The sequence below is a fragment of the Plectrocnemia conspersa genome, unplaced genomic scaffold (genome assembly GCF_051122295.1).
Source record: "Plectrocnemia conspersa isolate PC_06_02 unplaced genomic scaffold, ASM5112229v1 ptg000013l, whole genome shotgun sequence".
Taxonomy (NCBI): Eukaryota; Metazoa; Arthropoda; class Insecta; order Trichoptera; family Polycentropodidae; genus Plectrocnemia; species Plectrocnemia conspersa.
In genome coordinates, this window is record NW_028277177.1 from 18,056,049 (window position 1) to 18,075,018 (window position 18,970).

General features: G+C 28.3%; 1 protein-coding gene across 3 annotated transcripts in view; it reads left to right on the top strand.

Annotated features, from left to right (window-relative positions):
• Positions 1–18,970, top strand: part of LOC148227473 (putative G protein-coupled receptor CG31760) — a 76,020-nt gene that overhangs the window by 30,998 nt on the left and 26,052 nt on the right. For all 3 annotated transcript variants that reach the window (XM_088201235.1, XM_088201236.1, XM_088201234.1), the window contains exons 2-6: positions 9,837–9,936; positions 9,999–10,203; positions 15,671–15,836; positions 15,905–16,057; positions 18,825–18,966. In XM_088201235.1, coding sequence (XP_088057361.1) covers positions 9,868–9,936; positions 9,999–10,203; positions 15,671–15,836; positions 15,905–16,057; positions 18,825–18,966 — 735 coding nt within the window. In that variant the 5' untranslated portion in view covers positions 9,837–9,867. The remainder of the gene's footprint in view (positions 1–9,836; positions 9,937–9,998; positions 10,204–15,670; positions 15,837–15,904; positions 16,058–18,824; positions 18,967–18,970) is intronic.

The following is an 18,970-nucleotide window of genomic DNA, read 5'->3' on the forward strand; positions in this document are numbered from 1 at the left end:
TTATAACGGTAACTGACATCATTTTATTACCTCTCGCATATGCATTAGATTCTAGTTCCGAAAGACGCTAAAAATCTTTTTTTTTCCGTCACGTATTTTTTTTATTTATTTAGTGCAGTTTATTTTTAAAATATATCACGATAACTTTTATTGATTTTATAATACATGTATATACAAATATATATCTACTGAAATTATAGCAAATAAAATTAGATTCGGTAGACACACCAAAAGGAATACTTTAAAATAGGACGAGTTTGCTGTTTGTGGTTAGTAAACTAGTTATTCGAGGGACAGCTTTGGTTTTTATGCTGACAAGAGTTGAAAACCCTAATTCGCATCAAATAGTATATAAGCTGACATTGCCAAAAAACAATATTTTAGAGCACTTATTTTTTTGTTGTTTTATTCAATAAGGTCATTATTTTGGAGATCAAAATAAACGTGAAAGATTTCGAATCCACTTATCATTATTTAATTCGTTTCGAGATAATCAATATGAGTTAAATCCGGTATTTAATTAACTCTGAGAGATCAATTTTAATAATCTCTAGAAAGAATAACATTATTCAAACTAATTTACATCCCTTACAATGTTTTAGTTTTTTCTTAAAAACAGTTAATCGTGATCTTTGAATTAAAAATTTAATGTTATTCAAGTTTAAGAATATAAACACATTAAAGTAAAATAGTATTATGAGTGTGCGGTATGTATATATTTTTCAAGTTATTATTAATTTATTATTTATTTTATTTAGCTTAATAGCTATTTTTACATATTATATTAATTGTAACGATAGTTTAAATTCAGTCACTATTTTATAGTATTATATTATTATTGAATATAGATAGACTTTTGTACTATTTGTGACTGCTTGGGTTTCGTCGCGTGTGTCGATTCGTAGTAATCTCCACTAAATGCAAGTTCAGGGCTAAAATCTCAAGTATTCCAAATCTGACGCTAAGTTTTACAATGGCAGCATAAACGATTGTAAAAATAAAAGATGATAAATTAATGGCTCTTTTCTACATCAACTCTTTTGCATAAATCTAGCAACAATGGAATTGTTGCTACCATTTGAAATTTGTTTTGGATAACGGCTGCTTATCCTAGAAGCGCGTTATATTAATTTACTGCATTTCACGTTTGTGATTGAACCTCAAATGAAGAACGTCTATATCTAAACATAATGTGGATATTTCTATAAAAATTTTGACCGTGAACGACCGGTATATTTGAAATGACGTTTCACTTATCAGTATACAAAAATATAACTGACTTCACTAAAAAGCAATTGCAAAACTTATGGCTCTGTAAAGCTCCACTTTATTAAACGTCGCCGGTTTGATTCAGGTTAAAGTAGTATTTTTTATGAGACATTGACAAGCATTAAAAATCGACGTTACGTTGCATTAATTATGCTTCTAAAGCACTAGAGTGCTGATGCGCAATAGTGACATTACGAATGCAAAGGGTTAATTCGGGATTTTGACTGTATTTTTTGTTTCGATTAAAATAAAACCTTGATGTAGTGAACATATTTTTTGTAAATTTTGCTGCTTAATTCGTCTGTGAGAGAAATGGAAAAAGCTTTGCAATTTTATTTATTATTTCACAATTTTTTGATTCCGTTTTATCGTTAAATTCGCCGGAGAATAAATAAATCACTGGTGTAATATGCAATATTCCTTTTAGCAAGTCCGCTAAAACGCCGTTTCTTTACGGCTTAACAATTTATTAATAAAATTTCAGCTTATAAAAATAATAATAAGTAAGCAATTAATCAATTGATAAGTTATTTTTTGCGAATTTATAAAAAAGTAGTTTATTTATAAAAAATAATATTGATAAATAATATTTTTTTTTCTTTAATTAGGAAAAAATGTATGCATTTGTGAAAATTTAATTTAATTTTACACTAAGATTTAAAATAAATAGCTCTAATAGAGTATCAGGCGAATTCCAAGATTATTTTTTTATTATTAAATCTTTCATTGTAACCTAACAGACGTGAGCCCAATGCGTTACAACGGACAAATATGTACCAATTGAGTAAGTCAATCGGACATTATGAATACCTACAATTAATATACTAAATTACCAGACTGAAAGTCTGGAATTTGGTGACATCTATATTATTAATTATAAATTATTATGTACTTATACAATTTATAATCAATATATGTTACTGCAGATGGGGCTGGTTATTTTTTTATTAATAGCGGATTTTTATAAAGAAAAATTCGAGTGCTGCTGCCGGGCCTCGAATCCGCAACCTCAGAGCTACTAATCTGAGACGTTACGGGCTACGCTATTCCGTCCTTAATTACGTATTTTTAACATTTAAAATTACGGAATTAATAAGATATCTGGTCCAAAATTTTTCATTATTAAAAATATATTCCATATAATTTGTAATTAATATGTCTCTAATTTCCTGACTTGATAATTTTATAGAAACGCTTTTTATGTTGCGGTCAAAAATATACAATAATAATTTTATTGTATAATACTTTTTTTTATTGATAATTATATTATAATTGTAATATATATCAATGTTTTTAAATTCGGAATATAATTTATGTTAATGTATTATATATGTAAGCATATTTTAATTTTATATTTTTAATAGATTAAATTATATTATAACATACTGTCTGATTTTATGAAATACAATAATATTCAAGCATACTTATTCAGGATTAAATTAATAGTTTTCAAATTGAATCATGTATGAATTTTAAGGCTATTAAATATAAAAAAATATCTTTTGTAGTACTTGTATGTATTCCGTTGCTTTTTTAACAAAGACGATACAAATTAATTAAGCAATTATATTTTTAATGCAACTTAGGAATACTAAAATACATGTTAATATATATTCTTTTATAGCTCTTTAAATATTTATCTGAGGAATTTAACTATTTTTATGTAAATTCATAAAAAGCCTAATCAAACAGTATTATTCAGAATTATTTTAATTTTACAAATATATTAAAATAAAATACCATAAAAAAGGACTAAAGACGCTAATTGATTGTAGATTTAACAAATTTTTAACCAAAAACTTCACAGGCCAACTATTAAGATGACATATTATTAAAATAGCTAAAAGTACTCAAAAACGTAATGTACAATTAATTAAAATATCTGAATAATGAAACTTACTTGGAAATATAATAAAGGGGCTTGTAGTATAGTAAAGATTTTATCGTTTAACTTTTAAAAATGGCTTTAAATGCTAAAAATTCATGGCATAGTAACTGCTTTTTTATTGTCAGGTTCAGGTAAAAAGAGCTAAGAACATTTTTATATTCGCATGAACAACTTTTCCGCACTATTGCGCTCGAAAAATTCGATTTAATTAATGATGTGTTTGCTTTCTTCGAACTGGAACCGTTTTCCGTAACGTGTCGGTAAACTTAAAAGCGCCTTTGTTGAAAAATAAACTAATGTATTACCCTGCTTTTTAATTAAAATATTCATAAGAATAATTAATTACGTGCAGTAGCTTTTAATTTACATTACTCAAATCCATTATTACTCAATAATATATTTATAATTATTAACTTTCAATAATTTTAAATTTGCCTTAATATCTTTGAGATATTTAATTGTTGTTTGGCTTGGAACATATATGGCAGTTTGACTCAATAAAAACAACTACAATTTAATGTTTAATATGTATTTAAAGCAGTCTCCACTTACATTAATCGATCCACATCTTAAAAGTTTTTCCAAAGAGCCAGCAATCACTTCACCTTGAAAACAGTTTTCACTTTAGCAAAGTGAAAAGTCTACTAGCTAACTCAATAAGATTAACGTAGATCTCAATTACGGAGTGTTCTGTGAAAAAATTCAGCAATCAGAGTAGAATGGGCACATGTCATAATACAAATATCATCTGAGAAAAGTTTATCCTATAAAATTCATTCATAAATGTATATCAGGTTATTAGTATAAATGCTCAACCTATATAACATATTGAATTGCATACACTACTAGTGTACCATTTTTATACGAAATCGTTCGTGCTTTATCTTCGTATTCGATCTAAGTCCTTTTTTTGTTTGTGCTGTGTACAAACAAATATATTTATATCGTAACGAATCTTCAATAAATATTTACCGTTAGGAAATGCAATACGAGCAAACAAGACACGGCGCATTCACGTAGTAAACGGTTGTTCGGTAAAAAGTAGTGATTTTCCAAACAAGCGCTTTTTCCTGCTTGTTTACAATTGCAAAAAAGTGTACGATTTTTTTCTGTTTCCGCAAATATCTACCTAGAAACGAAAGGTAAACATACATACCATTAAAATAGGATAGTTTTAAAATATAAATTCGAATTATATTCATATGATATGTAATAATTATAAAATATTCACATCCCAATTATCAAGTGATTATTATTATAAAGCATATTTTTTATTAATTATGATATTTTATTTAAAGTCATATTTCAGGCTCTAGACTGAATTATTTCGCTGGACTTATTTTAGTATCTTATTTCAACGAAGACTTGGTTCAGTATCTTTATTTTTAACAGCTTTAAAAATGTGAAATAATAATAGTTAATGAAATTTGTAGATTCAAGAGTTAGAGCACGTTTATATTTAATTTACAAGACAAGGGATGAATAAAAAAACTCACTTAATTTAATTGAATAATTTAAACACCCCCAGTATTTCAGCCTTCAGTTAATTGTGAAACCATTGGAACTTATGTCGAGTATTTAAAAAATATATGTATTATACCTATATATGAATCAATATATCAACATCCTCGTATTATAAAAAAAATTCTTCATTTAGATATATTTATGGCTTAGCATTTTATAATATTTAAAAATAATGTTAATCAGTAATAAATTTATTTTGCTTTTCCGAGATTATTGACATATAAAATTAAAACTGAAATAATGTTTTTCTATCTGAAAATGAACTTATGACAGCTTAATTTTTAATGAATCTTAAAAAACATTTAAATTTATATATTTAGTGATTAATTATGAAATAACGATTAATAGAAAAAAATATATATAAACATTTTTTTAATTGAAACTAATTTTTAAGATTATAAAAAACTAAACTACTGAATTAAAACGATTTATATTAAATATATTATTCATAATATTAATTTAATCTACCTTTTAGAATGTATATAAAGTAACTAACAAATCATATATTTGTATTTATCTTTTTATGCAGCGGTAATAACGGTATTTTCCAAAAAAAAAATTGGCTCCCTCGTTTGCATTTTCTTTCATTGATCTTTTGTAAAACGTTTTATAAGATTATTCTCTTATAAAGCTCGTCCAGACAATCTTTATCCAATTAAAATTTCTTCGAGTGATTTTTTTAAACAAAATCTTTACAATAAATTTGTTAGTTTGTCGGCAATTCGATATTATTTTATAATAGTCCTGAGGATGATATAATCGGTCCTTTTTTCCAGTGGCGTTGTTAGGGCGTGTGCTGCCTTATTTACCGCCCCCCATACATTTTTTAAAAGAAAATCTGACCTTCCTAAAAATCTGTAACTTAAAAAAACCGGAGCGGACGGTCCCTTTTGCCTCACTTCCCAATTACGCTACATATCCTTCACATATTATATTAATGTTATTTATTCTTGTATGTAATATTTGTTTTCTTATTTAAACAACTTGTTTTATAATACAAAAAAATATAATTAATTTTAAATAATGCAATATATCAAATAGTATAAAACGCGACAAAATCAATACATAGCTACGCCACTGCTTTTTCTGAGCGCCATTTCCACAAATCCGTTTCTATCATTTAGAAGAAATTAATGAAATCAATAACATTTATATTATCGTTCATTTTTAGCCACATCAATGCCATTTTTATATGTCTGATATGTCTGGTATACATGTCATTGTAAGCTATAACATGATCTTGAGTTGTTATGATATTCTAAATATGCTTCAAGAAACAATATGCTTCACCTCAGAACTTATAGACGCTACAGACTCCTCTCAGGTATATATGTATATACATATATACAAACATGTTTATGAAAATTGTTGAAAACGTATATATTTCACTTGAAGTACGCAACATAACCAATAAATGCCTTTTATAGATCAAAAGAAAATGCATAATATTTATCTGTATTCTTTAAAGCTTAATCTTGATATGTTTTCAAAGATTCTCTAACTAGTTCAGCACTTATTAAATTAATATCATATTCTTTTTAAATAAAGGAATAGTAGATAGACTTACGCCACTCTCAAAAATAACATTTATTCTATACTATTTTACAGTTAAGTTTATTTTGTTCAATTCATTGGGATCTATTTTTTTTATAAATATACAAAAAAGACATCCATGTTTACCAGAATCGTCAAATATAATATGTAGCCAGATAATAAAAATGTGTTTTTGTATAGACCGATCGTAAAATGAGGCATTACTGTATGATTTGTAATTGCTTATCCATTGCTTATCAAGCCACCCGATTATCGTACAGATATGTTTTTGGTTCCCATATTCCAGTCATAAAATGAAGTGGAATCGAAACTAAGGACGCTCTATCTAGCGTGCAGTGATTATTATATTATCACCCCCTCCCCCTCCCTAAATATTTAACGAGTTAAGGCAGCGGTTTCCAAACTGGAGGCTTAATCCTTAATTATAAATGTATTCCTATTATTTACAAAGTAACGAATAATGAGTTTGATTAGTTACTAGAAAAAAATACACTAAAAATAAAAATGCTGATGCTGATAGTGCTTCGAGTTTTTGATGAAAATTTGTCAGCAACGAAAAATACGTGCTCACTTTATGTGATTGAATAGATTGCAAGCAATTAAAAAGATTTTCTAATATTGGACCTTTTTACCAGTAGATTCCAGATTCTGAAAATGAATCCATTTATTTTGCTTTGGTAGCATTCATAACCGAAATAATGATATTTTCATTTCTTGAATTAAAGATTCAGTGTCCGAAGATTTTTTATATTGTATATACAGGCGGCCCTCGACTTTCGCACATAATTGGTTACTGAAAATGTGTGCGAATGTTGAATGTACGAAAGTCGAGGGAAGTAAAAAAAATTGAAATTGTGTGTATTTTAAAATATTTATTTATCAAGTAAATATAAGATGTTTAAGAGGCGTTTAAGAGACACGTTTAAGTGGGGTTTGCGGGTGTTTCCTTTGAAAAGTTATCAAGAGTTAACTGTTTTCCACTATTCTTTTTCTTTCTTTATATAGTATTTTATAACATGCCATGTTTTTATTGATCGCCCTACGCACTTGAGATATGCGTTCTCCATTGGGATCACAATCTTCCATAATATTTAAAAAATTGTCAAGGTGCGTGAAGGCTTCATTCATATTTTTCATTGTTAAAGAGTTTTCCAAACTAAATCTGTCTCATCTACATTAAATATTTGACTAGAGGAATATTCTCCATCTTTAATAATTTTGGATAATTAGGAAATAAATTCTTTTGCAGCATCTTTATCCGCATCAGCCAATTCTCCAGTAAATTTAATATTATGAAAAGAATACCTCATTTTAAAATTGTAAAATCAACTGTTACTTGCTTGAAAAACCGTGTTAAAATCTTTTTTTACTCTATCCTTCCAATCTTTTTGCAAACTAAGAGCTTTTGCTTGAAAAATTGAAATACTCAGAGGTACATTTTTTTGATGTTGATCATCGATCCACGATGGCAAAGATTTTCCATTTCATCCATGTTTTTTTTTTTGCTGTGTTTTTTTACACAAGTTTTTCCGTTTCTTACTCATGTTTATATTTTTTTAATTTTTTTTTTTAATGTGCGAAATAGCGAATTGTGCGAAAGTCGAACGTCCGAAAGTCGAGGGCCGCCTGTACATATATTATTTAAGCATTAAATTATTAATATATATATATATATATATATATATATATTCTATGAAATTTAATAATGGCTGTCGACTTTGAAAATTTCATAAATATTATTTTATGATTTAAATTAAATCATATTAAATATTAGTTTTAGATGTTAAAATATTAAATATTTATAAGTATATAATAATTAAAACGAAACTTTGAAATTTACTATAATATAAATCAGTCGAAAGTGTTTACAAGTAAAAGTACTTCAAAATTAATTACATGGAGGCTAATTTTATTGTTTGTTACAAAACTATTATGATTGATAAATTAATCAGTATAAAAATATTTATAGAATAACAGATAAACAATTTGATAACTTATATTACACTGCAGATGAAACTAATGTAATTTTTATAAAATTGTATCTAAGAAAGATTTAATTTTACTCATAATATATACATTGTAAAGTCCAATCAAGATTTAATTTTGCCATAAAACTAAAGTAAGATAAAATATGAAAAATAAATATTTCAGAACCGCTTTTTGTCCATGCGCGTAGGACAATTTTAGTATATGAATTTGCTTATCGTAAAAATACGTAAAATGGCTCTACTTACCCAATATCTTGTTGTCAACAAAAATGTGTTTCTACTATAAGTCAAATGCTTTACGGAAACTTTATGAAGTGCCGAACATTGTCAACTCTCGCAGGTTTTAAACTTGAAAGCTCAGTTTTTTTGTACATGGAGAATTTGCTCTCTTGCAAAAGTAAAGAAAAATATTTTTTTACTTATAAATCCATAATAAATATTAATTATCAAATCAAATAATTATAACAGTGTAATTGGTATCAAAATTGAATTGGTATAATTTTAAAAAATCTGTTCACATTTCATTGAGTGGTACCCATCAACCAATGGGTAAGACTGGAACGATCATAAATCACCGACTGTAAACAATTACAATAGATTTAAATATATTTTTGTATACAACCGTCCCCCCGAGTATACCGTGTGTATTTTTTGCAAATACGCACTCGCATTTTAATTTTTTTATTAAACGGCAAATGTTTGTGGATGCCGTAACGAAATGTGTCAAAACTTACATTGTGAATAACATATGTATTTCCTGTCCCTTTTCGATATACCGCTCTCACTACCCACTTAATCTCTAAATGGGTTTTGCGAAAAAAAATAACCGGAGAATTTTGCATCTTGAAAATGATGTGAGATATATATTTCATATGGAGAAATCAAATATTATATTTAAATTAAAATAACCGGATACCCGTTTAAAACAACAGGGTATTCTTTTCTTTTAAAAAAGTGCGGGTACCCGGAAGCCCTAACAGTTCATCCATCGCATTAAAAACAAATTCATTTAAAAACTTACATATAAGTAAACCTTATTGTTATCATTTGCTGAATATTCGTTAGTTTTTTCATTTTTTAAAGAAAAGCATATTTTTACTATTTAAAAATGTGCTTGAATTGTTTTAATAATTAAGTTAAGGGATGGATGTGATGACTACACAAAGAGCTTTATGTAACGCAAAATAGCTGTATTACGTCACATAGTCAATATACAGATTAATTTAATTAATTATGATAAATTTATAAGGGGAAAATTTTGATTTGGTCAAGTTTTGTAGAGTTTAATCAACTTGTTTTGCTTCAGATGTATATTTACAATAATAATAATATTAATTTTCATCTTTGCTGTCACCTGTTATTTTGTAAGATAATTAAAGATCCTTATAAAGTTTGATTAGCGTTCTGACTCGTCTTTACAACGCAATAAATAAACTGCGCATCTCGGCAGCATTATCCCTCTTGAGAAATTGACCACAGTTTTCCGGCAGGAATATTGCGTTATTACAACGAGTTATTGGCAAAGTTTCGCCAATGTTAAACTTCGGCCCCGTTAGAACCTTCCCGTCCTAATAAACCAGTACATGTGAAGATGTATTAATGCTTGTTTACAGCCCGGCAGCAAAGTGGCTTTCATGGACCAGTATGGCTTCCCACCCCCACGAGTCTCTGCTGTTTCCGCTCCTTGTGCTGCTCCTGTTTACGTTCACGGAGGTACTTGTAATATAATTTTATTACGCTGGAACAAAAAATGATTCTTGTTTTTTTCGGCGAAGGGAGACGATGCGGAAGCAGGGGACAAGGAAGCCGCCCTGAAGGCCATCCATGCAGTCAGCACAGGAGCCAGGGGTGCAGTTTGCGTGACCCACGATTGGCTACCGCTCTCCGTCTACTTGGACACAGGAAGGTATCTGAATGCTCGTCGTCAGGCAGATCTCTCCGCGTTCCTGCTTCGCAATCTAGGCACGGACGCTCCGCAAGGTAATTCCCGTTTTTCTTATTTTCATAAAGTAAGTCAAGGGTGGGTCGAGCCCCTTACGGGCAAACGTTTGAAGCACAAGGTTGTCGGTGCTCTACACCCCAGCCAGAGATGAAACGCATCTGGAATATATTAACAACTGGATTAAGAGGGTTAATGTCGACTGCTATCGATTGCGTCCCTGTTATTATGTGACGTAGGATTACATTTGAATGCCATTGTATAATATAAATGTATTGTGATGTATTGTTGAATACCTGATCCAGAAATGCGTAAATAATTCTCACATTTATAAGTAAAAGCAGTTATATAAATTCGTAATATAAAATAGTAAGTCAGTTTTATATCTGTATATATAAAAAATAAATTATCCACAGTGCGAAGAAAAATTAAGTATTAAAAAATCAATGTGGGAAAAAATAAAATTTATTGCGGTTAAAATATATAAGACACTGTTGGAAAACCTTTTGTTTCGTCTTTTTACAATCTTTATACATATCTTGACAAAATTATTTGAACATGATAAAGTTTTTTCTCTTATGTACCTATGAACAAAAATAATTTAGTTTTTTCTACATATTAACAAGAACTCATTCAATTCATTCACAATAGATTTATCTATAGGCTTGGCCATAATAATGGGACACCCTAATAAATGTGTTATATCTTTAAAAAATCGTTAAACTAAAAATAAAAAAACGTATAGGGTTATTTGTAACGTTTATTTGAAGCTTTTTTTAATGTAGGCCCACCCTATGTTTTTTTTATTTACAACTGCAACCTTTTTTGGAATATTGTCAACTAATGACTTGCAGAATTTTCTCCATTTCATCTGCAATTTTTCTCGCAGCTCAATTTTAGATTTGCAATTGTGTTGGGAGACCTTTCCCTTTGCCCATAAATTCTCTACAGTATTTAGATCTGGTGTAGGCCCTTCTAAACGTGTCAAACCCTTTGACGCAAATCAACTCTTGCGAAGTATGGCACGGAGCGTTTTTTTGCTGGAATCGGATGGTAGTGTGGTTTGTGCTTAGAAATATTTTTCAGTAAGAATCCATGAAAGTGGATTCCAACATTGAAATATAAATGTCACTATTCATATTACCTTCGCAAATGTACAGGTTTCCTACCCATGCTGCTGCCATTCAACCCCAGACCATAACACTTCCGCCATTATATTTGACTTTAGGTACTACGCAATCGGCGATATTCTTCTTTCACTCTTCGACGCACGTGTACTATATATTATTTTAAAAAATTATTGCTTTTATTATTTTTAATATTTTTTTATATTAATCAATTTTAGTTTAAAATTACTTTAAAGTTGTGTTTATCGAACTAATGACTTTCACTCAATCCTCAGATGTCCAATCGTGTTTTCGAGCTCATTTTCATCTTCGAGTTCTATTTATTTCTGAAAGCCACGGTTTGTGTCGGGCTTTAAAACTTCTGAGTCTCAAGTCGTTAAGCCTTATTCTCACCTTCCGCGAAAAAATGGATGGCCCTCCTCAGCAGCCAGCTTTGAAGACAATTTTTTATGGACTTGCGAACCAAGATTCGATCTTACTGTGCAGTTGTCTTTCGTTATCTTCCAGATCTTGGCTTTTCTTTGTAAGAACCACACTCGTTGTACCGTTTCAAAGCATTTTGAATTGCATGTTTATTAATTTCCGATATATTTAGTCAATAATATGCAATAAAATTATATTCGCTCTTTTAATGTTAAAAAATAATAAAAAAAATGATGAACGCAACTAAACGCAACGGTTACTTAAGCAATACTGAGCAATTAGACCTGCAATCATATTTTAAAACTCAAGTGAGCAATTAAAAACGACAAATTCCTTCGTATAGTACTCAGAATTACGGTTAAAACTATCTGATAAAATATTTCGGTCAGATTATGAACCTGTAAAGAGTTATACAACATTTTAATGATTGCCTTATTATTATGGACAATGCTGTATTTTTTAAAATACATATCTTAATGTTTGTTTATATCATAATTTAATTAAATAAATGATATTTCTATGATGTGTTCTCAATTTAAAATATTTATATTATTATTATTATTCCGTTGTTGTTTAATAGTTGTGAGCCCAATGCATTACAACGGGGTAAATCTGTACCAATTGGGTAAGTCAATCAGACATAATGAATACATGCAAGTAAGCATTATCCACTAGTTTAAAAGTCTGGGAATCTATGACTTCTATATATAATAAATAATTATGAATTATTTATTTTAATTTATAATCATATAAAAGTTAGTAAGAGCGCATTTTTATAAATAAAAATTACTAGTCTATACATTACACACTACACTATTCCGACCTTAAATATATATTAATAAATATATTACCCTAGATTCTAGAGGCTAGAATAGTGGTCGACAAGAAAATATGATAATTTTTTTTATCTAATATGTATTTAGAGGAAAATACCAAAAATTAAAATTAATAAATAATTTTTATCACTTATTAAATTTATATAAGTAACTGAAAGTCGATTTTTTGCGTTGTTATCATTTAATATGAAGTGGCAATACTTACAATACTCCCGCTGACACTTACTGATCGATCGTGGGGCGCCTGTCAAATAATTATTTCTCTCTCATAAACCCATGCCGAAGTTTAATAAAACGAGAAACATTAAGTCTGATTAGGAGAAAAATTATGGATGTATTAAATATGCACTATTTGTTCGAATAATTTAACTAATAATTTATAAATAAATTTATAAAAGTAGTACAATTTAAAAAAATAAGATTGAGATAGTAATAACAATAAGAGAAAATTCCATCAAATATTTTAAAAACAAGCTTAAACTTTTCACCCATGGCTTAATGCATTTAAAGGCAAAAATATTAAAATTTTGATTATAAAAACAGATATAATGAAAAAATGGGAAAATCATTTCGGTGAACTGTTTAAGACCAAAAAAAATGTGCCACATCGCAGAAGAACTAATACAAGAGCCTATAGTGAGAAAGCAAATAAATAAACAGAAAATAAAATTGCTGAAGAATGTAAAGGATTAATAATATGTGAAAACGTATTTTATATACGTTTCTATTCAGAATGCACCTATTTCAATGTACTGTACGAATTATCAAACGATTCGAATATATTTGCTTTATTATTAAATGTTTTCATAATTTAGGGAACAAAACAAAAGCTGTAGGCTTTTATTTTTTTTCAAAGAATCTATTCATTCTGAATTACGTATTATATCCAGATGTTAAAATACATATATAGGTGATTCAAATGGTAAAATATTTTCGTATGAAACTCACAAAAAATATAACCAAAGAAATATGTATTGTCGTTGGATTTTTACTACTTATATACTTTTAAGTTTGATTGTAAGCTTTCGATATTTTTTTTTAATTTAAATATAATTATAGTTTCAACTATTTTTTTATTAATTTTCATGCCACAACACATAATAAAACGCAATAAAAGAATGTGATTATTTTTAACCATTTTTAAAAAATAATCCCTAGGATGGCGTGGCTAATTTATAAACAATACATATTTGTGTACAAAATGGCAATTATATGTAAGTCTAAGAACATTTTAAAAATATTATTCGCATTATTATAATATACTTTTGATAAATATGCATATTTTTGCTTAATGGTATTAAAAAATGATTTTCCAGACATTCGAGGTGTTATTTTTAACTTTCAATGATAATTTATTAATTTTACATCTCTCACCTTAAAAATTAAAAATGCGCGAATTTAACTTAAAGTACAGCTAATTTCATCGAAACATTTTTTTATTTATCTAATTTTTAGTATTTACATGTGTTAAATAATAAAAAAAACATAGAACATTTGTCTAAATTGAATGTCGAGTATTTTAAAATTATTTTTATTAATAAGATTAATTTAAAACAGATACTTTTTATATATAATTATTGGATCATCGTATACATACACATTTATATGAATATTTTAAGCAATCACAACAGACAAAAATACGAATTTATTTAAATAATCTATTGATGTTACCTTCACGCTGACAGGGACTCTTCCTTGATGGCAAAGCGTTCCGAACATCAATCAGTGCAAAATATCTAGGGATTCACCTTGACAGAGGTTTGACTTAGATAACTCGTATTTGGAATATTAGGAAGCAACTGTGACTCCAGCTTCGTAAGCTGTATTATTTAATAGAAAATAAAATACTGATATCCAAAATAATTATGATCCAGTATGTACCTACGGAGCTCAGGTCTGGGGTGCTTCCTTCAGGTCAAATATAAATATTATACAAAGGTTTGAAAACTTGGTATATTCCACAACGAGTACAATGCGAAAGTGATATGCTCTATGCGAAAAATATATACATAAAAAGAATAAAATTATATTCTAATAAACTAGTTAAGGAGCTAATAAGTGTCATAATGTTAATAAAAAAAGTAGCTTTCAGCGTGTAAATATTATATATTGCATCAAACTCTACTAATAAACTAGCAAATAACATAAGGACAAGTAAAGAAACATTCCACTGGGTATCTTCCAGCCTGTTATTATCTTTCCCTTGTTTTTATTAAACAAGGCAAGAAGAAAAAATAGGTATTAGAATCACTCTTTGTCAAAAGACAGATTGTGAAATAAATTAATAATGCTGTAACGTTTCTGAAACGATGTAGTAAATAATAAAATACTAATTACTTTAAACTGCTATTAATAATTTATATGTTATTTGGTATTTTTTATACTTATTATTCTCCGAAAAAGTAAAAGATTATGATTATATTCTAAACAAGTAAATTTCGTAATGTTCTACATTTTCGTTATTTTTTTATTCCTGTTAAAAAATAATTAAAATTACTTAATGTGACACACTTTTATATAAATATTATATAATATGCTTAAATATATATTAATATAAAATATTATAAAAAACTCAAACACATTATATTTAATGCATAATTAAACAGTAATATTTCATAAAAGCGTCGAAGGAACAGAATAAAAATATATAAAGTAAAACCGTTTTTTTATAATTAATGAACGGGATAATATAAAATCCTGAGTGGAAATCCATTCCATTAATTTTAAAACATAACTAAATATAATCTGTAAGGAATAGGCAGAACCGAAAGTTTTTCTCTGATATTAAATATTTATAAAAAAAATGCTTTGAATATTTGAGCTGTTAGATAAACAAAAAGTCGGAAATCAGTTAAGCGCAACTTCTTCGATAAATTATTACAAGCCGCTGATCCCGTTGCTTATATTTATATCCGAGTTGTGAAAGGTCAATTGTGAATTCTGCGTGTGTATATTTTTTTTATCTCATCCTTTGTGTATATTACTCTGGATATTTGCGATTATCTAATTAACCGCTCATCAATAGGGTCCTTTGAGTCGGACCATCGATCCGTGAAATCCTTTAGAGCGGACAGTAGGAACGAAGCCATAGTATAAATACACGACTCGCTTATTGTTTTCAGAAGTACTAGATGCAGTCACCAAGAGCTTGAGCCAAAGCGATGCCGGGACTATGAACGCGAGAGCTTTAGTACTTTCTCCAGCATCCGAGGAAGAATCAATCCCTCAGGTTTTGCGCTTAGCGTCCGCTCCTATCGCCGAACTTCCACCGCACGCTTCAACCCCTTGGTATATATGTATAAACTTGAAACCCACCTATTGTGTAACAGACGAAATCTGACGCAATCCAATTATAGGTTTAAAAGCATCGTCAGATTGAACATCACCAACCAGGATGAAAATTCTACGATTCCCAGAATCGAACAATGGACCGCGCCTTACTTCAGCTGTGCGGCTAGCCGTTGGTTGCTATCTTATTCTGTAGTTTTGTCCGGTTTAACTTTAGACAGGTATGGTAATAAACATGTTGAGCTATTCTAAAACGTTGTAGTTAATTTTCATTTAATATTATTCATTCATAATCATCAACAATGCCTTTATGAAACTGAATATGTTCCTTTGTATGTGACATATTAAAAAGGCTCTAATATATTATATCATAATCTTAGAATGATTGAATCATCTTCGAAATCATCTATTTCGTAAACGACTAAAGATATATTATATTATTATTAAATTTATATTTTATTTAAGTATTACACATAAAAAATCAAATAAAAATTCGAAATTCATTATGAAATTCAAAAACATCATTTGATAAAAAAATATTTTAAAATCATTACCACTAATAAACGGTATTTTCTTAAAGTTTTATTATTTTGTTTCTCTTGCCCCTTCAATACTGCTTAACCCTTAAATACATGGTGTTGGCATGGTGGCACTTATAACTCAGTCTACGTTCAATAAAGAAACTCTATTGCATAGTGTTACATATGTGTAACAAACGCCGAGCCATTGTGTTTTAAAATTATTCCGATAGATATCTCTGTACGCGTGATAATGCCATTTAAAAAAATTGTTGGGTGCAGATGTGTCACATTTTTGGGAATTTCAACATTTGTTTTCATTGGTGCAAGTGGATATGAAACGAAATAAAATTAATTTATGGTCTATCATTGTAATAGTTGCATAAAATAAACAAAACATGCAATTGTATACACTGGCCCATATTGACCAAGAGGAACAGATGCAAAATGCCGAAATGCATTGGAATTTCACAAACAATGTGTGAAAATGTGGTGTCTTATATTTTTTAATTTTAATATATTTGGTTCGCGTTTTGCATGATGTTGCATATTTACAACAAGCATTTTTTTATAAATATAATCCACAAATAATCCTAAATTTTGTTTAAATTATTTTTGTCGTTATTTTCAGCTTAATTTTAGTTAAAAAAATATTTTTATTTTTGAATTTGGAAAAATCATGCATTTAAGGGTTAAACATAAAAAAGCATTGAATCAATCAACGAATAAAAGAGTTCGTGGACTAATTCGTCGTGGCATATTTTTTCGACCGATTCGATTTAGTTCTGCAATCGATTTTTTTTTCATAATTATTATATTCTGTAGGTTTAATTAAGGACTAATTCAGAGGACAGCAAAATTATTTGTCCACATTTTTCAATTCTGAAATATTTTATTTTATTTTTTAATCTATATTTACTACATTAAACAAATTGAGCAACAATAGTGACTATTTATATAGTTTGATATATATTCTAGACCAGGGGTCGGCAACCTTTTGAGACGGAAGAGCCAAAAGTTACAATTTACAAAATTTCCCGGTATTTAAAGAGCCACTAACATTTTTATTTCAATATTATGGTATTTGATTAGTATTAGGTATATAAATTAGATTTTTGATTTAAAATAATAGCTTTAAATATGAAATAATATTTATTCGTATGCCACCATTCATATGCACCAATAACTAAACAAACAGAACAGTGTTGCCACATTTCAAAAATGTCAGCTGTCCGTACTCCACCTATTCTCACTGAGTGTTTTTATCCTGTTTAAAGTTTTTTTTTGCAGTATAATCTTTTTTATGAGTTTTGAAAGTAAAATAATTATTAATATTTGCGCATGGAACTGGAGAGCCGCATGCGGCTCGCGAGCCGCAGGTTGCCGACCCCTGTTCTAGACAGATAACTTAAATGTATCATAATAAAAATATCAGCGAAAATCATACTATATTTCTGTTACTGCTTTTAAATTGAAATCTTCCAAAGTATAGAATATCAATATTAGATTCCGCTCCTTTGTTCTTGTACCAAAAGCTTTTGATTTTATTAACTATTTGCTCATACAAATCTGATTATTCCTCAAGATTTTAATAAAACATGTTTATTAAAAAAGCTTTCAAATTAAATGTAATGTCTAAAATTCACTATTATTGCATTTATATTATAAATTCTTCGCCATGATTACTTTTATTTGATATATATTGTAAATTACGCTAATAAAAGCAAGGCATATTCCATTATAAGTACAGTTTTTTTTAATATATGCTTCAGTAAAAAGAATTCATAAATATGATAACAGACAGATTATTACTCTATTACTAAGTTTCAATTTTATATTTAATCTTGTAAAGGGGAACTTTTTCTGAAAATCTCGGAAAAGTATGATAGAATATAACATATTATACTTTCCTTTTACAAACGTCCCAGCTGGGCACAATACGTTTTTATGATGCCAGTTAGGCTTTGATCTAAAAAATGTAAATAAAACTCAAATATTCTATTATGTATGTATATGTTAAATATTTTTTATTTAGTTCAAGCCTATGTTTTAAAATGTTGTTACTGCCATTATTTTTAACTTAGTTCCCCAGTTGCGAAAATTTAATAAAAATACGTACATATCAAGAAGCTTCTCGAGTTTATACTCCGATGCGGTACCCATACTCCTTCATTCACCACATAAAAAAATACATTACTTATCGAGCAACCCATAATATTTTACTTTACTCTACATTCATAAATATATATGTAATAAAAAAAACATAAAATAGACATGAATGATATTTATTCTTAACGTAACATATATTTTTGTATGTGGCTTAAAGTCACATCTTTAAAAAAATATGTCATATAGGATGATTTTTTTTCTGTAGCTTATTATTATTTTATATTTAGCAGTTAATTGTACTATTATATTATAGATATTTAAAAAAATAAGCTCATACTCATATCGGTTAATAATATTGTAGTGTCACAGCCGTGCTATCGATAGACTTGGACTTATCGAATTTAGAAGTGAACCAGTGCGAAAGGCCCAAGGTTGCAATAAAGGAAAGCAAACAAATATCTATATTTCACGACACGCACAAATGCTCAAAGAACACAACTCAAGTAA